Below are 22,949 nucleotides of genomic sequence, written 5' to 3' on the forward strand. Positions count from 1 at the left end.
GTTTCTGACAGTTTGTGCAAAAGTTCTTGGGTTGTGAAAACCCACAGTTTCATCAGTTTTCCAGGTGGCTGGTCTCAGACAATCCCGAAGGTAAAGAAGTTGGATGTGGAGGTCCTGGGCTGGCGTGGTTACACATGGTATGCAGTTTTGAGGCTGGTTGAACGTGGTACCAAATTCTCTGGCAACAGCTCTGGTGGACATTCCTGCAGTCAGCATGCCAATCTGTGGCATTGTGTTGTGTGACAAAACTGCACATTTTAGAGTGGCCTTTTATTGTCCACAGCTTCAATTCTGTTGTTTTTGTCGCACCCTGACCTTAGAGAGCTTTTTATGTCTCTATTTTCGTTTGGTCAGGGTGTGATTTGGGTGGGCATTCTATGTTCTTTTTCTATGTTTTTGTATTTCTTTGTTTTGGCCGGGTATGGTTCTCAATCAGGGACAGCTGTCTATCGTTGTCTCTGATTGGGAACCATACTTAAGTAGCTTTTTCCCACATGGTTTTTGTGGGTAGTTATTTTCTGTTTAGTGTTTTGCACCTGACAGGACTGTTTCGGTTTCGGTTATTCTCTTTGTTATTTTGTTATAGTGTTCAGTTTCAATAAAAAGCATGAACACTTACCACGCTGCGCTTTGGTCCGATTCCTCTTCTTCAGACGACGAAAACCGTTACAGTTTCTCTATGAACTATTGTAATTCTGGGAGTGAAATAGAAATTAAAATCTATAACCAGGAATAATAAAACTGAGAAACAGAATTTGGAAAAATATAAAACAGAATTTGGGGGAAAAATCATAGATTTTATAGGGCCCCGCTTACAGTTGTTTATGAACCATTATTTTACCAGGTATATTGACAGAAACATAGTACACTACTTTCTCTTGTAAACTAAAGACCCGGGGTGGAGAGGAGAAGAGAAGGACGTACCTATTTGAAAGCTGGAAAAAATTACTAGCTCGTAACATTTTTTTAAGTAGCTCTCATTCTAGGAACGGTTGGAGACCCTTGCTCTAGGGCAATTCAGGTGGATGTTAGAGGGCGGAAGAATGTGTTTTGTTTTTCATGTTTTGTGTTTGCTTCCCATGTATTGTGTAATTGATGTGTACAGTATATACTGTAGCTATGTATAGTGTAAATGTTGTTTATTGATGTGTTCATGCAGGGCTCATATGCAAAAGAGGCCGTGGTCTCAGCATGAATCCCTGGTTAAATAATGGTTCACTCAAATAATTTCATTTTCTGCTGTTTGTTGCATTGCAATGTTTTTATTCGATCAGGAACAAAATTGGAACAAACTAAAGCGTAAACTTCCTGCACAGAGAGAAAATAGCACAGACATAAGCATTCCTTGTGCTTTCCATGAACGGGAGCTGTCCAGATGATGGAGAAATTAGTTCTGTGTTTGTTCTCAGGCCGATCAGGCTGAAGTTAAAACTCCTGTCTCCACAGTAAAGTGCTGTACCTCCCGCCCTTGCTCGCTCGCTCCCTCGCTCGCTCCCGGGGCTCTATTAATAGACGACAGGCATTGCTGATGATAGTTATTTTCTCTAGTCAGCCATCTTGACAGGATGCTGATGGAAGCTGTGGCCTTTCTCTGAACCGACAGGAGATTAATGAAATCAAGACAACTTAGTTTGGCGTTTACTGTTGCCTAAGTGATTGTTTTCTACAGGATTGGAGAGCCTTAGTGTTTTGGTGCAATGCTAGCCCACATGAAAAATACTATAGTATTCTATGGTATAAATACTGTAGTATTGCTATATTTATATACTATAGTATTCACTGTAGGGTTATTTCAGACTCTACTGTAGTATTTACAGTGTTTTTGCGGATATGACTAGTATACTGTAGTATTTACTGCCGTGTTTTGGGGACATTAGTGTATTAAACTGTTGTATTTACTGCAGTGTTTTTGCAGACGTGACTGTATTATACTGTTGTATTTACTATACTGTTTTTGTTTTATTATGTTTGACATAGAAGTTTGGTCTTTCACATTGAGGAAACCTACTGGATAATTGCTAAAAGAGCACATTTTCCATAACCTGTAAGTAGGTAGGACTGGCGTCTAAACGGATAGTTCAGAGCTTCTGCTCTACTTCTTCGATAGGGTTTAACGGCGATTGGCATCCAACGTTAATGTCACGCCCTGACCATAGAGAGACTTTTTATTCTCAATGTTGGTTAGGTCAGGGTGTGACTAGGCTGGGTAATCTAGGTTGTTTTTTTCTATGTTGGCCTAGTATGGTTCCCAATCAGAAGCAGCTGTTTATCGTTGTCTCTGATTGGGGATCATATTTAGGCAGCCATTTCCCCACTGTGTTTTGTGGGATCTTGTTTTTGTGTTGTTGCCTGTGAGCACTCCTGAACGTCACGTTTCGGTTATTCTTTATTGTTTTTTTGTGCGTTTCATTAAATAAATATGTGGAACCCAGATCACGCTGCGCTTTGGTCCGAGTATGCTTCCAACGACGATCGTGACAGTTAATGGTGCATTATTATTAATGGAATCAAAAAATATAATTAAAAAAAACATTGCGGGAAAGGGGGAAAATGACATCATACCAAATATCGAAAATTGACATGTCAACAAACAAAACCCATCCCACTTCTTCAATCACAGTCCATTCCAAAATGCATCCCTAACACAGGCTCGGGGACCTGTGAGGGAAGAACATTCACCAACAGGATTTCTTGCAAGGCCTCAGCTGTGAAATTTCAGCTGCATTCACAATGATTCCAATTTTCTCTTCTACGCTTGTGCTGTACAGTTTATGACCAATGTAATAAATAGCCAAATGTCCACCTTTTTAACATGTAACATTTTATGAGAAACCTTCACTTGTGGTGGTGGCTCGACAACCTTTGTTTCTTGCTTGCCACTCGTTCCTTCCGTTCTTCTAACCGCCTCCAGATAGGGAACAAGCTGGACACCCCTTACTCTTGCCACCTCGATCACCTTCACCCTAACAGGGCACTCCAGGAATTTAGGGGGCGTGTTCGCCACCACAATTGCAGCATTTCACTTAATCTGGGCATACTATACTCTTCCCGTCTGCACACACTTGACAGATGACAAAATCTTCTGCATTTATGACACTGAAGGGGCTTGTGCACAAAAGCTCTTACAGGGATATCTCATGAATCCTATCTTTATATGAGAAGGGAGAAATTCTTCATCAAAGAACAGTAGTATGGATGAAGGGATTTTTATTTCTCCATCCACCTCTCAGATCAGTCAACGGGCACCAACCACTCCATCTACAGTATGTCTCCAGTTACAGTATCCTCTGCCTTTTCTCATGCGCCACCCCAGAAATGATACCCTTGACAGGCGCCTTGCTTTGAGAATCCATACAGGAAACACTCTACTCTGATATCTTTATGAGACGTATGACCCGCTTCCTCTGCTACGCAGACACACACAAAAGAAATCTAAATAACACCACTTCTTGTGACTCTCAACACTTTCCTCCAACACATTCCAGATTTTCCTCGAGACGTTAAATGGATTTCCCAGGTAGCATTGGTCCAATACCCTCACTCCTATTCAAAAACGAGTCTAGGGGGTTTGCTAGCTTCCACCGCAACAACTACATCTCTTGTTAACCTTCTTCTTCTTCGCCTCTGTACCCTACTCATTCTCACTCGCTGTGCTATTATCTTCACCCGACTGCCTAGCAGTTTCAAACAAAACATCACTTTCCACTATCTTGTCAATCCATATCGAGGGCTCCTCTATTACCTGTAGGGAACATAACATATGGTCTATACTTGGCATGTAGGTTTCTCACTCATGGGAGGCACAAATTGGGATATGGGGAAGGGAATGGGTGAGGTATATGCAAACAGAATACTGTAGTATTACTATATATTTTTTTAAATGTTGTTTTTTTTGCAGACACTGTAGTGTGGAAATACTGTAGTATTTACACAGTGTTTTTGGAGATAATACTGTATTATTTACTAAAGTATTCAACAGTATACTACAAAATGCTATAGTAAAGACTACACATGATAAGGGGATAGTACAGCATGTAGTATAGTATTCTATAGTATACTTCACAGTTCTATATTAAGCACTACATGATCGATGGACACTACAGTGTGTAGTATAGTATACTATACTATAATAAACAATTATATAGTAAGCACTACATGATCGAGGGATACTACAGAGTGTAGTATAGTATTTTACAGTATACTACAAAATTATATAGTAAGTACTACACATGATCGAGGGATACTACAGTGTGGAGTAGGGTATTCTACATTATAAATTGGGAAGTTCGATTGGCTAACAGCCATGGTATACCACGGGTATGACAAAACATTTATTTTTACTGCTCTAAATACATTGGTAATCAGTTTATACTAGCAATAAGGCACCACGGAGGTTTGTGGTATATGGCCAATATACTACGGCGATGCGAAGTGCCTAAGAACAGCCCTTAGCTGTGGTATGTTGTCCATATACCACACTCCCTTGTGCCTTATTGCTTAAGTATAATACAGTTTACTACAGAATTATATAGTAAGTACTGAAGAATTCTATGGTAAACTGTAATTTTATTTCATGTGGGAGGTGTGAGCCACAATATGATTTTAGTTTAGATCTGCTCTGTATGTGTCAAGGATTATGTTGCAAATCATTATAATAATATGATCAGATCATTGTGTTCTTGGAGAATAATTACCTGAAGCGTTTCCCCTCCATTTCATCAAGTGACTTTAGCTAAACAAGTTTAACTGAATGCCTGTAATTACTTTGATTGTCGCCTACAGTAAAGTCATAGATACCATAGATACAGTACCAGCCAAATGTTTGGACACACCTACTCATTCAAAGGGTTTTTCTTTATTTTTTGTATTTTCTACATTGTAGAATAAAAACTAAACTATGGAATAACACATATGGAATCATGTAAAAACATCAAAACTATTAAACAAATCAAAATATATTTTAGATTTTAGATTCTTCAAAGTAGCCACCCTTTCGCTTGATGACAGCTTTGCACACGCTTGGCATACTCTCAACCAGGTAGTCACATGGAATGCAGTTCAGTTAACATGTGGGCCTTGTTACAGTGGGGAGAACAAGTATTTGATACACTGACAATTTTGCAGGTTTTCCTACTTACAAAGCATGTAGAGGTCTGTAATTTTTATCATAGGTACACTTCAACTGTGAGAGAAGGAATCTAAAACAAAAATCCAGAAAATCACATTGTATGATTTTTAAGTAATTAATTTGCGTGTATCCATTTTGACTGGTAGTGTACTTTTTTATTTTCCCATTACTAAGTAGAATAGGGGCCTACAGTCGGCACTCTACAAACACAATCCAAAACATGACTCAGTTCTACATAGCAACAGGGTTTTATCGAGAGCTTCAAGTTCGTTGGTGTCCACATCACCAACGATCTATCATGCTCCAAACACACCAAGAGTACCAAAAGGCTCCTTAACAGCTTCTACCCCCAAGCCATAAGACTGCTGAACAATTAATCAAATGGCCACCGGACTATTACATTGACCCCCCCCCCCCATTTGTTTTGTACACTGCTGCTACTTACTGTTTATAATCTATGCAAAGTCACTTCACCCCTACCTACATGTACAAATTACCTCTAACCTGTACCTACCCCCACACACTGACTCGGTACCGGTACCCCCTGTATATAGCCTCATTATTGTTATGTTATTGTGTTACTTTTTATCATTTTTTATGTTTTCTTAACTCTTCTTGAACTGCACTGTTGGTTAAGGGCTTGTAAGTAAGCATTTCACGGTAAGGTCTACACTTGTTGTATTCAGCGCATGTGACAAATAAAGTTTGATTGGATTTGATCAGTCAGCTATTGAAAGAGAACATTGCTCTCCATGGCTGCATCTGCTGCAGTGGCCACAGGATCCTTTGTCCCAGACACTCACGGTTCCAGCCATTGTTCTCAAGAATAAGGCTGATGGAGGACAGACCAATAACCAACACAGCAGAATATGAAGCCCACGATCAATTCATTAGAAACAGCTGCTTTCAGGTTCATCTGGGAGGGCTCTTTAAAACTCAAGGTATGCTTTCAATCGACAGACATTTGACCATTAGAAACCAATTCTGTTTTTATTTTCCATCCAACGGCGACAGAGATAATGACAGGGATGCACATGTCTTACTTCAGGAAGGGAGGACCACACTAGCCACTCAAATCAAATCAAATCACTCATCTATGGTTTGTGTCCCTGTCAGGTGCATCAGTACTACAGTTCTCTACCTGAGGACAGGGTGCCGTATGTGAACAGCCCAGGAGAGAAGCACCGCATCAAACAGCTGATTCACCAGCTGCCCCCACACGACAACGAGGTGACACACTAGTTTACCTGAAACTCTGTGTCTAGTGACTATTGACACATTCACGCAGGTATGGCTGATGTGTTTGATAATGGTGATGATGGAGTATGTTGATCTGGTTGTCAGGTCCGGTACTGTAACGCCCTGGACGACGAGGAAAAGAGGGAGCTCAAGCTCTTCAGTAACCAGAGGAAAAGGGACAACCTGGGCCGAGGCAATGTCCGCCCTTTCCCACTGTCCGTCAGTGGGGCCATCTGTGAACAGGTACACACTGCTGACACAAAACAATCATCACAGAAATCCTAAATCATAAAGAGCAGACACATATTGGGTTCCACTAGGGCAGGTATTCCCAAACTGGGGTACGGGGGTACACGCAATGCTGTCGGGGGTACGCCAAATAAAAATGTGATTCACATATAAAAAAATATATGTCACAATAATAATTCTTTACATTTTCAAACAGTCCATTTATATTTTCCAACGGGGCTATACATTTGGGCGAGGTTTTTTTCACGCTTGAGTAGCCTCGTTTCACTGCCAAAAATAAAATTAAACAATCTAGTGTTCAGCGAAAATACAGGTAGCCGACTCAAATAATTAACATCCAATCACATTAACTGTTACTCTCTCGCAGCTGCTGCTCATTCCACTTGCTGGAAAATGGATGAATCATAAAAGAAAGTAAGGCCCGCGTCCGTAGAGACATACCAACTCTACTGGTAGTACTGCTACTACCAGCAGTACTACACCTGCACCTGTCGACAACACAAGTTGTTCTGCTTCCACGAAAACATCCAATGCTAGCATCAGTAATTCTACATTTGGTGTTAGCCCAGCTAGCATAGACACTGACGGTTGTGACTCTGATGCAGTCGAAGAACTGCTGCCCCCATACCCGGGAAAGCACAGAACAACAGAACAGAAACGTTTGACCATCGTAGAGGCACAAATATGATGAGAAATACATTGATTTGGGGTTCACTTACACTATCGTTCAAAAGTTTGGGGTCACTTAGAAATGTCCTTGTTTTTGAAAGAAAAGCAAATTTTTTGTCCATTAAAATAACATCAAATTGATCAGAAATACAGTGTAGAAATTGTTAATGTTGTAAATGACTATTGTAGCTGGAAACGGTAGATTATTTATGGAATATCTACATAGGCGTACAGAGGCCCATTATCAGGAACCATAATTCCTGTGTTCCAATGGCACGTTGTGATAGCTAATCCAAGTTTATCATTTTAAAAGGCTAATTGATCATTAGAAAACCCTTTTGCAATTATGTTAGCACAGCTGAAAACTGTTGTTCTGATTAAAGAAGCAATAAAACTGACCTTCTTTAGACTAGTTGAGTATCTGGACCATCAGCATTTGTGGGTTCGATTACAGGCTCAAAATGGCCAGAAACAAAGACCTTTCTTCTGAAACCCGTCAGTCTATTCTTGTTCTGAGAAATGAAGGTGATTCCATGCAAGAAATTGCCAAGAAACTGAAGATCTTGTACAACGCTGTGTTCACAGAACAGCGCAAACTGGCTCTAACCAGAATAGAAAGAGGAGTGGGAGGCCCCGGTGCACAACTGAGCAAGAGGACAAGTACATTAGAGTGTCTAGTTTGAGAAACAGATGCCTCACAAGTCCTCAACTGGCAGCTTCATTAAATAGTATCTGCAAAACATCAGTTTCAAAGTCAACAGTGAAGAGGCGACTCCGGGATGCTGGCCTTCTAGGCAGAGTTGCAAAGAAAAATCATATCCAGACTGGCCAATAAAAAAAAAAGATTAAGATTGGCAAAAGAACACAGACACTGGACAGAGGAACTTTGCCTAGAAGGCCAGCATCCCGGAGTCGCCTCTTCACTGTTGACGTTGAGACTGGTGTTTTGGGGGTACTATTTAATGAAGCTGCCAGCTGTTCTCTGTCTGCATTAACAAGGACAACACTTTCCATAATTGTATGATTTTTTGGTGTACAAATGACCCCAAGCTTACGTACAATGTCAATTGTGATATACCAAAGCACCTAACTTAGTTCGGTGAGCAATTCCGCAGGAACTTTCCCGAAACGGATGACACAAACAACTGGATTCGTTATCCGTTTCATGCCCTGCCTTCAGTCCACTTACCGATATCTGAACAAGAGAGCCTCATCGAAATTGCAACAAGCAGTTCTGTGAAAATGGAATTTAATCAGAAGCCACTGCCAGATTTCTGGATTGAGCTGCTCTCTGAGTATCCTGGCTTGATTTGTACTGTTAAGACACTGATGCCCTTTGCAACCATGTACCTACAGTATGTGAGAGTGGATTCTCGGCCCTCACTAGCATGAAAACTAAATACAGGCACACAAATGATTCAAGACTGAGACTCTCCAATACAACCCAACATTGCAGAGTTACAGTAGAAGTCGGAAGTTTACATAGACTTAGAGTAGAGTCATCAAAACTCATTTTTCAACCACTCCACAAATTTCTTGTTAACACACTATAGTTTTGCCAATCTACTTTGTGCATGACACAAGTAATTGTTCCAAAAATTGTTTACAGACAGATTATTTCACTAATAATTCACTGTATCACAATTCCAGATTAAATTTCAGGAATTGTGAAAAACTGAGTTAAATGTATTTGGCTAAGGTGTATGTAAACGTCCGACTTCAACTGTATATGCATCCTTTAAAACATACCGTTCTCATTAACCTGTGGTTAGTTATTCACAATTTTCGATTAACAAATAAGGTTTTATATGTAAATGGATAAATAAAGAGCAAAATGATTGATTATTATATTATTATTTGTGCCCTGGTCCTATAAGAGCTCTTTGTCACTTCCCACGAGCCGGGTTGTGACAAAAACTCACACTCATTCTTATGTTCAATAAATGTGTCATATGGTGTAAGTGTGGCAGGCTTAAGATGGCAAAAAACAACATTTGAAAGTGTGCTGACCCTGGTGCTACAGGGGGTATGCAGCTGGAAGATGAATGTTTGAAGGGGTACGGGGCTATAACAAGTTTGGGAACCACTGCACTAGGGATAGTGCAAATGGGATAAAATCTTTGCTAAAGAAAATCAAATATTTGAAAATAATCAGCTTGCCTTGGTTTTCTGTTTTATGTCTAATCATAAGGATTTGCCATAGAAGCCCTTTTGTGATTAGGTCATGCACATTTAAAAAGATTGGATTATTTCTATCATGTAACTGGCGTCTCGCTCCCCCTCCCCCTCGGTCAATTCCCTTCTTTGACTCTCTCGTTCTCTCTCTTTTCATCTATTTATCTCTCACTCCCTCTCCCTGTCTCCCCTGCCCTTTCTCGCTCCCTCTCTCTCAGTGTGGGGGCCAGATAAATGGAGGGGACATGGTGGTGTTTGCGTCACGGGCAGGCCACGGCCTGGTGTGGCACCCTCACTGCTTTGTGTGCAGCATGTGTGAGGAGCTCCTGGTGGACCTCATCTACTTTCACCAGGAAGGGAAGATCTACTGCGGCCGGCACCATTCAGAGATACTCAAACCCCGCTGCTGTGCCTGCGATGAGGTGAGCCCGGCTGGGCTTAGAGGGCCGGGGTGGTGGGAGGGTTGGCTGGGTTAGCTGGAGCTCAGAAGGTTGAGATGGGGTTTAAGGTGGTGGGAAGTTGGGAGGAGCTGGAGCTGGAGCTCAGAAGGGTGAGATTGGGTTTTACAGGGTAAAGAGTGTTGAGAGATCTCATCCGTCCTTCCACACCGCAGTTATCCAGCTCTGCAGAAGTTTTGCTCCGTTTGACTGAGTCTTATTTCTGCTAATGCTAAGGTGCGTGCAAGCCCAGAATCTGTCACCTCTTGGTGTCTATCTCTCTCCCTCTCTGGTGTTCTATGGTTTGACAGTCTGTTCTCTGTCTCTCCTGCATATTATATTTCATTGTCTTTGCTGATGAGCTTGGTGTCTCTCTAATAGCTTCAGATGATGTTTGCTGATGATTATCTTTGCTCTCTGTCTATCTGTCTGTCTCTCTATCTCTCTCTCTCACACTCTTTTTTTAGATTATTTTTGCTGATGAGTGCACAGAGGCAGAGGGCAGGCACTGGCACATGAAGCACTTCTGCTGCTATGAGTGTGAGGCTCCGCTGGGCGGCCAGCGCTACATCATGAAGGATGGACGTCCACACTGCTGCCACTGCTTTGAGTCCCTGTATGCAGAGTACTGCGACGCCTGCGGTGAACACATAGGTACACGGTTCGAGATGTTTCCGAAACACGATGTGTACATGTTTACTGCACTCTTCTCTTTCTTTCTATTGATTAGTATCAGATGGTACGTGTAGACATGGAAATAGATAAATAATGCAAAGATTCTATTGTTCAAAAAGCACCTGCGTCCTTTTCCTGTTTTTCTATCTTACCCTCTGTATCTGCCACTCTCTCCATTGCTGTTCGTCTCCTGCCATCTCACTCAGTCGCTCTTGTTAACTTTATATCAATCGCTGTTTTTCTTTGTACCATTTCTTCCCTTGCTCTATTTTTCACCCTTTCTTTGTCTCTGTCTTCCAGCCTCACTCTTTGACTGTGTTGTTCCCACACACACTACCAATCTCACTTTGTCTTTCTCTGTGTCATTTAACGCCATCTCTCCGTGTCTCAGCTAATTTCATTATTGACATGTTTTTCGTGTGACAAAACGCAATGGAGTTATTCAAGGACCCTGTAGTCGTTAAGAGAGAATAGTCATAAAATCTGAGAGAGAAATCCATAGCTTCAAGCATTCATGACTAAAGCTTATAATAGAAAACATTACATACCAATTTACAGTAGAAGTCATTTGGAAAGCAGCTGTCACTCGATAGCAGAACAGAACACTCAGAGCCCTGTGCATCATTCAGCTGTGCTAAGACATGGCTGGCTAGGGAAATGAAGGTGGTTATTATCTGCTGCCCAGAATCCAGTTAGATAGGGGGAAGCTATGAGCCATTCAGACCCAGAGGATGCCATGTTGTGTCCAGATGGACCATGTGAAATATTATTAGTTCCCTTGGTTTAGGAGGAGGGCTTTCTATTAATGTATTTTTAAATTATTATATAGACCGCATAATCCCAGTTTTGGGTCAAATCCCAATATCAGTCACCTTCTGGGAAATAAAACAGTGTTTGTACTGTATTTAATTTCTTCTTCCAGTAAATATCATAAAAATATTTTGCAGGCTCATATTTTACAGATTAGCTGTTGTCTTACTGAGGAGTGATACAGTCTCTCACTGTAGATAATGGGTTCATTAGACTCAGTATGTGATATCCCGACACTGAAACCTTATTAGTAGTAAGTAGTAGTATTATTTCTAATTCTAATTGTAACCGGTGTGAAATGGCTAGCTAGTTAGCGGGGTGCACGCTAGCAACGTTTCAATCAGTGAAGTCACTCGCTCTGAGACCTTGAAATAGTAGTATCCCTTGCTCTGCAAGGGCCGCGGCTTTTGTGGAGCGATAGGTAACGATGCTTCGAGGGTGTCAGTTGTTGATGTGTGCAGAGAGTCCCTGGTTGGTACTATAAGGGCGAGACCCCAATGCAGACACAGGAGGCAGATGGTTAAAGTCCAAGATGTTTATTAACAATCCAAAAGGGGTAGGCAAGAGAATGGTCGTGGACAGGCAAAAGGTCCAAACCAGTTCAGAGTTCCAGAGGTACAGAAGGGCAGGCGGGCTCGAGGTCAGGGCAGGCAGAATGGTCAGGCAGGTGGGAAGGGAGTCCAGAAAAACAGGCAAAGGTCAAAACCGGGAGGACTAGTAAAAGAATAGAAAAGCAGGAGCACGGGATAAACACACAGGTTGACTTGAACACACAAGACGAACTGGCACAGAGAGACAGGAAACACAGGGATAAATACACCAGGTAAAATAAGCGACACCTGGAGGGGGTGGAGACAATCAGAAGGACAGGTGAAAGAGATCAGGGCGTGACAGTTCGAGGCCAGGTTAGAGCGAGGAGAGGGATGGAAGCAATACTGTTACATTGATGCTGTTGACCCGGATCACTGGTTGCTGAGGAAAAGGAGGAGGTCAAAAGGGGGGTGAGTGTAACCGGAGTGAAATGGCTAGCTAGTTAGCGGGGTGCGCACTAGTAGCGTATCAATCGGTGACGTCACTCACTCTGAGACCTTGAAGTAGTTGTTTCCCTTGCTCAGCAAGGGTGGCGGCTATTGTGGAGTGATAGGTAACGATGATTTGTGGGTTGCAGTTGTTGACGTGTGCAGAGGGTCCCTGGTTCAAGCCCAGGTACATATTGACAGGATCTAATCCTTTCCCCAGGCATTGACCAGGGCCAGATGACGTATGACGGGCAGCATTGGCACGCCACAGAGGAGTGTTTCTGCTGTGCCCGCTGTAAGCGTTCCCTCCTGGGGCGCCCCTTCCTGCCCAAACAGGGACAGATCTACTGCTCACGCTCCTGCAGCGCCGGACAGGTGAACAACCAGCATTTGACTGAATGTTCAGTTGTATAGTATGTGTATTTTATATGTATTTCAATTCTATGTTATAAATTCTATAAATTCCATGAATCAGGACCCAGATGAGTCAGACTCATCTGACTCGGCCTTCCAGAGTGCCCGCTCCCGTGAGTCTCACCACAGCATCAAGATTCTAAAACCGGAGCGCCGAAATGCCGAGCAGGAGCGTCGCCAGCCAGCGCCCATGACTGATCGTCTGTCTGTTGAGGTGGACCCCCTGTCTATTCAGATGGACCGTCTGAGCCTTGGCTCTAGCCAGACACCCTGTCGAACACCCAGCCGCACACCCAGTCGCGCCCCCAGCCGCACCCCTAGTCTCAACCAAGTGTGGATGAGCCGGGATGAACCTTACCCCCCAGCCTATGAGACAGCCTACGAGGGCTCCCAGCAGGATGCCTCTCCAACCCCCACATCCCTGCTCCTGGGCCTGTGTAACCCCAGGAAAGGCTACAGCCCCAGCCCCCACAACCCTATGCCCCCAGCCCAGAGCCCTGTCAACCCAGGAAAAAGGCCTGAGTCCAGGGCTAAAGTGCAGGGCAACACCAAGCGAACGCCCATGGCGGCACTGAGGGGTCAATCCTTCCAGGACAACTGGATCCACCACAGCCAGGACGAGTTCCGCACACCCAAGCTGAAGACCCAGATGAGCTTCAACGAGGTGTCCAGCCAAGGCCAGGGCTTCTCGGACAAGAGGAGCATCAGCATGCATGGCTTCCAGAGGGACAGCAGGCCCCCCCTGACCAGGACCAGGAAAGCAATGAGCAATGGCATGAGCTTCACAGAGCCCCTTACCCCTCTGGAACAGACCCCCCGAGGATCTATGGAGTCTCTGGCCCTGTCCAATGCTACAGGTACTGTACCCTCTCAACTGAGTTTAGAAGCTACATTGTAGACAAGGGTTTTTAATTTCGGCGGGTGTTAAGCCAGCACAATTGTCAAATGCATGCTCGTTTTGCAATTTCGACCTGTTAAAGCCGGCGCTCTTCTGTTTTCAAACCCTAGCATCAGGATTGGTAATTTACATGTCTTAAATGACCTATCATGCGCTGAGGTGGGAGGGTTGGCAATATCTGGGGTGTATCCTTAAAAACTTGTGCCAAAGTGCAAATTTCAGGTAACGCTGGTCCCCACGATCTAATGAAACATTCTGGCAATGTTTAAAGAAAGAATTAGGCCTCCCGAGTGGCGCAGTGGTCTAAGGCACTGCATCGCACTGCATCACTGTGCCACTGGAGATCCTGAGTTCGAGTCCAGGCTCTGTCGCAGCCGGCTGTGACCGGGAGACCCATGGGGCAGCGCACAATTGGCCCAGCGTCGTTCGGGTTAGGGGAGAGTTTGGCCAGCAGGGATGTCCTTGTCCCATCGCGCACGAGTGACTTCTGTGCCGGACGCAGTGCACGCTGACACGGTCGCCAGGTGTACGGTGTTTCCTCCGACATATTGGTGCGGCTGGCTTCTGGGTTAAGTGGGCATTGTGTCAAGAAGCAGTGCGGCTTGGGTGGGTTGTGTTTCGGAGGACACACGGCTCTCGGCCTTCGCCTCTCCGTACGGGAGTTGCAAGGATGAGACAAGACTGTAACTAACAATTGGATTCCACGAAATTGGGGAGAAAAAATTGGTAAAAAATAACAAATTAAATGTGTTCTAGGAACATTCTTGCAACATCAGGCGAATGATTTATGCAAACATTCTATAATCATCAGTACGACTGCACGGTTTGTGTGTTATGAGAACATTTGCCACGACCTATCAAATGTTCTGGGAACGTTCACAGAACCAATTCTGGTTTGCTGGGAAAACATTACAGGTACATTGTGTTATTACATTACTTGGAAACCTATTGAGAATGTTTGGGGAATGTTCTGTGGTGGTTGTTACAGATGTTGTGCACAACATTTTAGTGAATGTTAGGAGAACATACCAATGTTATTTCCTTAAAAAAAATGTTTTTAGGATGTTTTCATCCTAATGTTAGATAAAACTAGAAGTTATTGGGAATCTTAGCTAATGTTCTGGGAATGTTCCCGGTTTGCTGGGAAGACTATCATAAAGGGTTTGGCTCGTGTGACTGTTTTGAAATAAATCTTAATCACCAAAGCTTTATTAAAAGTTCAAGTTTGGGAGCATCCATTTTTTATATATGTGGGCTATTGTACATTATTTTATCCAGCTACTGTTATTATTTTTATGTATGTAAAAACCACTCCATGCCCATCATGGAACGAGAGATAGGATGATCCGGTGACACTCGTATTTAAAAACATTTAAGTGAATATCCTATAACAATTGCTTGTTTTCATATTTTTTTCGATTAAAAAACAAGTCCTTATTGCAGGGGTTCCCAAACTTTTCTGTCCCATGATTCCATTTTGATATTTAAAAATTCCCGTGACCCGAACCAAAAAAATGATGTAATTAACAGCCTATGTTTACTTAGTCAATTGCAAAACATTCTAACAGTATTTCTGAACTCACCATCATGTACTTTAAATGTGGGGCTATGACAGTCAATTGCAAATGAGTCTGACATAATTTCTCTTATCTCACCAGCACTAATGCGATGGGTGTGCTTAATGCATGTCGCGTCGGAGCTTCACAAAGTCAGGGGGCGTGGTTGACAGTGCACACCTCATCTCTCCTGTCACATCCAACCTGGATCGATATTTGTTTTTAATGCAGAGAGCACTGAATCAGCGCACCATGAGTTGTAATGCTCGGAGGGAGACGGCACAGTATTCCCTTTGAGTCCGGAACCAAAACTCCTCCATAGTGACCCGTGAATGCATTGTCTGCAGAATTCGGGCACATGACAGTGTGATCAGCTGATTGGTTTCACTTAAGGGCATGTCAAATGAGCCAGGATCACAGTCAAATGGATTTCACTGATATGGTCACTCATCTGTATAATGTTTTTGCATTTGCCCTGCATGCTTGCGTTCTTATCGTTCAGTTTCCCAAATATGTCTATTACGTAGGAAAGGAGACACATGCTCTGTTCATTACACAGTCAACAAAGTATGTTTTTTATATCCAGTGTGAATGACAACAGTTCCTCCGTCACGACTTCTACCCAAGTCGGTTCCTCTCCTTGTTCGGGCGGTGTTCGGCGGTCGACGTCTCCGGTCTTCTAGCCATCGCCGATCCATTTTTCATTTTCCATTTGTTTTGTCTCGTTTTCCCACATACCTGGTTTTCATTCCCTCATTACGTGTTGTGTATTTAGCCCTCTGTTCCCCCCATGTCTTTGTGTGGTATTGTTTGTTGTAAGTGCTTGTGCACATTGTTGTTCTGGTACGCGACGGGTTTTGTACTCATTTTTTATTATTCTGGATGCCGGTGGTTATATATATATATATATATATATATATATACATATATATTAAACTGCTCCGGTTATTACCCAGTTCTGCTCGCCTGCGTCTGACTTCGCTGCCACCAGTTACACACCCCTTACATCCTCTCGATAACCACCAAGCCTTGGTGTCATTGTAAATAAGAAGTTGTTCTTAACTGACTTGCCTAGGTAAATAAAGGTTAAATAAAATAGAACATTGTCATGCTCTGATCCCATATCTCCACATACAGTGCATTTGGAAAGTATTTACCACATTTTGTTATGTTACAGCCATATTCTAACATGGATTAAATAAATAAATGTCATTCTCATTCTACACACAATGCACCATAATAACATAACTGTTTATTTTTGCAAATGTATTCAAATATAATAACAGGCATACCTTATTTACATAAGTATTCAGACCCTTTGCTATATAACTCGAAATTGAGCTCTGGTTCATCCTGTTTCCATAGATCATCCTTGAGATGTTTCTACAACTTGATTGGAGCCCACCTGTGGTAAATTAAATTGATTGGACATGATTTGGAAAGGCACACACCTGTCTATATAAGGTCCCACAGTTGACATTGAATCTCAGAGCAAAAACCAAGCCATGAGGTCGAAGGAATTGTCCGTAGAGCTCTATGACAGGATTGTGCCGAGGCACAAATCTGGGGTAGGGTATCAACAATTTCTGCGTCATCGAAGGTCCCCAAGAACACAGTGGCCTCCATCATTCTTAAATGGAAAAAGTTTGGAACCACCAAGACTGTTCTTAGCGCTGGCCGCCCAGCCAAACGGAGTAATCGGGGGAGAAGGGCCTTGGTCAGGGAGGTGACCAAAAACTCAATTGTCACTCTGACAGAGCTTCAGACTTCCTCTGTGGAGATGGGAGAACCTTCCAGAAGGACATCTATCTCTGCAGCACTTCACCAATCAAGCTTTTATGGTAGAGTGGCCAGACAGATGCCACTCTTCAGTAAAAGGCACATGACAGCAGGCTTGGAGTTTGCCAAAAGGCACCTAAAGACTCTCTGACCATGAGAAACAAGATGATCTGGCCATACAGTGAGCATGGTGGTGGCAGCATAATGCTGTGGGAATATTTTTCAGCGGCAGGGACTGGAAGACTAGTCAGGATTGAGGGAAAGATGAACGGAGCAGAGAGATCCCTGATGAAAACCTGCTCCAGAGCGCTCAGGACCCCAGACTGGTGCGAAGGTTCACCTTCCAACAGGACAACCACCCTAAACACACAGCCAAGACAACGCAGGAGTAGCTTCGGAACAAGTCTCTGAATGTCCTTGAGTGGCCCCGCCAGAGCCTGGACTTTACGCAATCGAGAGACCTGAAAAAAGCTGTGCAGCGACGCTCCCCATCCAACCTGACAGAGCTTGAGAGGATCTGCTGAGAAGAATGGGAGAAAATCCCAAAGTACAGGTGTGCCACACTTGTAGCATCATACCCAAGAAGACTCAAGAATGTAATCGCTGCCAAAGATACTTCAACAAAGTACTGAGTAAAGGGTCTGAATACTTGTGATGTGATATTTCCACATTTTATAAAAACCCGTTTTGCTTTGTCATCATGGGGTATTGAGTGTAGATTGATGAGGGGGAAAAAACAATTTAATCCATTTTAGAATAAGGCTGTAATGTAACAAAATGTGGAAAAAGTCAAGGGGTCTGAACACTTTCCGAATGCACAGCAGTTTTGCAAACAGGCATGAGCAATGGAGTTTACAACCGGAGTTACCTGCTACATATCTCAAAGTTCGGCGCTCAGCTCTTTTGCCTGCCAGTTGCTCTCAGTGTATCCATTATAGCTCAGTGGGTGTATCATACAATGCGTCCATATGGCAGAGGGAGACATTCATAACTAGAGTGCAGAGGCCTGCCCGCCATCCTGTGATAGATGGAGCCCCATTTTGTGTCGCCCTCTTGATTGCTAGCTACAGAATCAATTCTTAGTTTCACAGTGTTATCTGACAAAGGTGTTGATGTGAGAGTGTGCCAAGAGTGTGCAAAGCTGTCATCAAGGCAAAGGGTGGATACTTTGAAGAATCTAAAATACATTTAGATTTGTTTGACACTTTTTTGGTTACTACATGATTCCATATGTGTTATTTCATAGTTGTGATGTCTTCACTATTATTCTACAATGTAGAAAATAGCAAAAATCAAGAAAAATCCTTGAATGAGTACAAACTTTTGACTGGTAGTGTATATATATATGTATATGTATAACCAGGATTTTGTAAATTCTCCCGCTACCTAATTTTCTTATCAGACGACCCCTAGTTTGGGAAGTGCTGCTTAATAGGCCACCCTTACCCTACTATATTGAAAGCTGGTTCAACAGCAATGAGTCTGGTGTCTTTCTTATCCTTGGCCCAGGGTGGCAGGTAGCCTAGCGATTAAGAGCGTTGGGCCAGTAACCAAAAGGTCGCTGGTTGAATTCCTGAAATGACTTGCTGAAAAAACTGTCGATGTGCCCTTGAGCAAGGCACTTAGACCTTAATGCTCCTGTAAGTTGCTCTGGATAAGAGCATCTGCTAAATGTATTTGTATTTCCATGCATTAGTCAAGTAGCCTGTTTCTAAATGGTCTACTTGTGAGGCGTTGGCATTATTCACATAGGCCTACCTGCAGTGTATAGGCTACTCCATTTGGCTTGTATCCACCCCCGCCTCTTGTCCGGTTATCCGACATATGTGCGGCTCCTCCAAACATATGCAAATGATTCTGTCCTATAACAGCAGGCCTAGGTTATATCTTGCTTATTGAGAACATGCCTCACACATACAATACCATTTACAGTATGGGCCCAGTATTTTTTATTTGAGGATACGTGCGACGCGTAAAGGCCTGTACTATACTGAAGTCAATTACAACAGCGTTGACCATCAACACTCAAAACATATTGAGCAAACACTGGATTATTTTGATTGTTTTACTATTGCTGTTACTCGTTACTGTAGCCTATGCTATTTAATAAAAAACGGTATCAATCCACAATGGACTAGGAAAATAATATTCGGTGACCACGGCCGAATTGGAGTTGATGACAACGCAAAGACCATTAATAAGCGACAGAACTTGAGACAACGGCATGCGGTATTGACCAGTGAGGGGTCATGGACTCGTCACACCTATCATTGATGTATTCATCAAAACCCAGCCCTTTCGAGCCACTGTCAGCTATTGAGCTTATAATTCCCGCAGTGAAAATAGTAAAAATATTTCTGACAAACCCCCTAACCTATAGCCTTCCCCTAGCACTAAGATTTACCATTGCAATAGGTTTGTTAAAATAGAGCCCGAAGTGTCAATCATTTTCTAACATTTCCATGTCAAGATGTAATATGATAATAGTCCCGTGTGGCTCAGTTGGTAGAGCATGGCGCTTGCAACGCCAGGGTTGTGGGTTCATTCCCCACGGGGGGACCAGGATGAATATGTATGAACTTTCCAATTTGTAAGTCGCTCTGGATAAGAGCGTCTGCTAAATGACTTAAATGTAAATGTATAATAGGGATCATGATTGATTATTTAATACCTTCAGTATCTATATACATGAATAACCTGTGTGTGTATCTTTCCCAGGTAACTCACTGGATGGGGTAAGTAAGCGTCAGGAGCACCTGTCCCGATACTCCATGCCAGACCTTAGTAAAGACTCTGGGATGAATGTGTCTGAGAAGAGTAACATTGGCACACTGCGTTCCTCTGTCCAGTTCCGCAGCTCTGAGTCCCTGACCTCTCGGCCCTACGGGTACCTGAATGCGCCTGTGCAGGTGGGGTACCCTCTGGGGTACTGGGATTCCCCCCAGCCCCTGGCCTTTAAGGGTACAGGTCGCGTGGGCCTAATGGGGAGTAGTGGTAACCTCCGCATGACCCCCATGAGTGAGAGGATCCCTCGTCGTCGACCGAATGGGCCAGAGCCCATACAGCAACAACAGCCAACACAATCGCGGCGACGCAAACACCGTGGCAATGGTAATGATGGAAACGGCAACCACCGCAGCAGCGGTCGCCACTACCGGCGTTCTCGACGCTCACGCTCTGACAATGCCCTCCACCTGGCGGCCGACCGGGGAAGTCATATGATGGAACCCCCGCACCGTCGTGTTCAGGAGGACTATGGCCGTTTCCCTGCCGGCCGTACCGCCCGGGACCTGTTTGGGGTGGAGGACACAGGCGGGTACAGACAGCAGCCTTACCGGCCCTGCCCCCGCACCACCTCAGACCTCACCCTGCACAATGCAGCGGGGGGCGGGGGGATTCAGCCGCTGGGCCTGGGGGGGCCATACTGTGGTGGAGAGGGGTACGGGGAGGGGGCAGACCCCTGGTGCTCTAGCTGCTCCTCGTCCTCTGAGTCTGAAGAAGATGAGGGGTACTTCCTGGGTGAGCCCATCCCCAGACCTGTCCAGCTACGCTACCTCCACAATGAGGAGCTGCGCCACAGATACAGCCCTACAGGGATGGGAGGGATGGGGGGCCACCATGGACCCATACATGGACCCCTACATGGAGGAAACCAAGGGCAGCTGCACGGACAGCTCCACATGCGCCAGAGGAGGAAGAGCAAGAACTGCATCATCTCATAGAGAGTTAGGGATGGTGAGAAAGGAGAGAGAGGGAGTGGGAGGGTGACAGAGAAAAATAAAGTGAGAAAGAAAGGAAGAAGAGGGAGTGGGAGGGGGAGAGAGAAAGGGGGGAGAGAGAGTAAATGAAAGAGTGACCGTGTGTGTGTCAAAGAGAGGCCTTATATATATTTGATGTGTGTGAGTTAACAACACTAGCTCTATGCGGGGGGGGGGGTATACGCCTACACAGCATGAGCTAATCAGGACAAGAAGCCTGCAATGGACTGGCTTCTTAACAACTGCAATGTTTACAATAACTGGAGTCAGGTGACTAACAATTGGCAAAAACATCAATTGTATTGTTGACCGTTTATTATTATATAGCCCAAGAAAGGTTACGGCATTTGATTGATAAACAGTGTGTGTGTGTGGTGTGTGTGTGTGTGTGTGTGTGTGTGTGTGTGTGTGTGTGTGTGTGTGTGTGTGTGTGTGTGTGTGTGTGTGTGTGTGTGTGTGTGTGTGTGTGTGTGTGTGTGTGTGTGTGTGTGTGTGTGTGTGTTATGGTGGTGTGTGTGTGGTGTGTGTGTGTGTGTGTGTGTGTGTGTGTGTGTGTGTGTGTGCCTTCCACAGATACATAACAGAAATATGGGACTTATTCGTAACATTTTACTGCTGTAGTAAATTTACCAGCTGTTATTTAAAACCAGTTTAAAACATTTCTAGAAATTGGATTTATGCATGCATAATGTTCAGTATGTCAACAAGGCATACAAATAATACAGCAAATAATTGCAATTCATGCTGGAGTTTAGCAACTCTTTAGCATTATATTTCTGTCTTGAAACCGACAAGGGATAAATTCACCATGTCTGTAAAGTTTAATGAATGCTCCGAAATAACTCAGTTTCAAATAAGTATTGGTACACAACTCCAAGAGCACTAATGGCTGAAGTGCTCACATATTTTATGTACCTACTGGACCTTGGAAAACCACCTGAGTGGACCTTCTCATAGCATTGACCAACCAATGACTTATAATCAGTCCATCACTTACTAAGGAGAACCAAAAACTGTCTGGCAAACACCACAGCCCTCCAAAACCAGTCAGCTGGAAGTGTGATTGTGGACGGTGTGTGCTAGATAGCTGCCCATACAGTGTTGTCGTTTACCTCATCAGTGGAAACCAAGAGCTGCTGGATCTACCGTACAGTTGGCTAGCAGATCGTGTTATCACCCTGTATAAATAGCCTGTTGAACCTAACTACACTGCCCTGCTTTCCACGCTTACCAAGGACAGCTCTAGCCAATGCTCCTTGGCCATTCAGGCACTGTAACGTCCCGTATAGTCCCGTTTTCTCCCGCCACATGCTTTGTTTTTCAACGTTATATTATTACTACTAGATAAAACAAATAATAACAATAGTAATACCTGTTAAATGTATATAACAGTCAAATAAATGTTATTTAAGTTTTTGATGTGGTAATGTAAATGTTCTGTACATAATGGTCCTAAATATTTATATATATTTTGTAACTACAGAACCATTATTTGTATATCATGATGTAGAGATAGAAAAGGCTTGCATGTTTATTTGTTGATGTTGTGTCATATTGGAATTAAAGTGGATTTCAATGAACAATGGAAATGTCACATCTTTTGGTGACACTATAAAAATACCCATGTTTAATAGGCCATTATAAACGCTTATAAGTGTATATGAATGCTGTAATGCTGCTTGTTCCAGATTTCTGTGGTTGGTTCTAGCTGGAATCCCATGTTGTTTTGGTTGACTGACAGTCTCCGTTCCTCCGGACACCGCTCCAAATACTGGTGTGGAAATACGATCTGTTCATTACCAGTCTGCTGCTATTAGACTGCCTTACTGGCTGGCTGCTTAGTGATCATACATCAATCTAAACGCAGCAAAAAAAGAAACGTCCTCTCACTGTCAACTACGTTCATTTTCGGCAAACTTAACATGTGTAAATATTTGTATGAACATAACAAGATTCAACAACTGAGACATAAACTGAACAAGTTCCACAGACGTGACTAACAGAAAAGGGGGGGGGGGGAATCTAAATTAACAGTCAGCATCTGGTGTGGCCACCAGCTAGCTGCATTAAGTACTGCAGTGCATCTCCTCCTCATGGACTGCACCAYATTTGCCAGTTCTTGCTGTGAGATGTTACCCCACTC

General features: G+C 43.5%; 1 protein-coding gene across 1 annotated transcript in view; it reads left to right on the plus strand.

Annotated features, from left to right (window-relative positions):
• Nucleotides 1-20,875, plus strand: part of LOC111966173 (prickle-like protein 2) — a 30,588-nt gene extending 9,713 nt beyond the window's left edge. The window contains exons 2-8 of the mRNA XM_023990601.2: nucleotides 6,245-6,358; nucleotides 6,473-6,610; nucleotides 9,679-9,882; nucleotides 10,365-10,551; nucleotides 12,622-12,776; nucleotides 12,877-13,672; nucleotides 19,767-20,875. Coding sequence (XP_023846369.1) covers nucleotides 6,245-6,358; nucleotides 6,473-6,610; nucleotides 9,679-9,882; nucleotides 10,365-10,551; nucleotides 12,622-12,776; nucleotides 12,877-13,672; nucleotides 19,767-20,770 — 2,598 coding nt within the window. The 3' untranslated portion in view covers nucleotides 20,771-20,875. The remainder of the gene's footprint in view (nucleotides 1-6,244; nucleotides 6,359-6,472; nucleotides 6,611-9,678; nucleotides 9,883-10,364; nucleotides 10,552-12,621; nucleotides 12,777-12,876; nucleotides 13,673-19,766) is intronic.
• Nucleotides 20,876-22,949: the final 2,074 nt, after the last annotated feature.

This window comes from Salvelinus sp. IW2-2015, linkage group LG7 (assembly GCF_002910315.2).
Source record: "Salvelinus sp. IW2-2015 linkage group LG7, ASM291031v2, whole genome shotgun sequence".
Lineage (NCBI taxonomy): Eukaryota > Metazoa > Chordata > Actinopteri > Salmoniformes > Salmonidae > Salvelinus > Salvelinus sp. IW2-2015.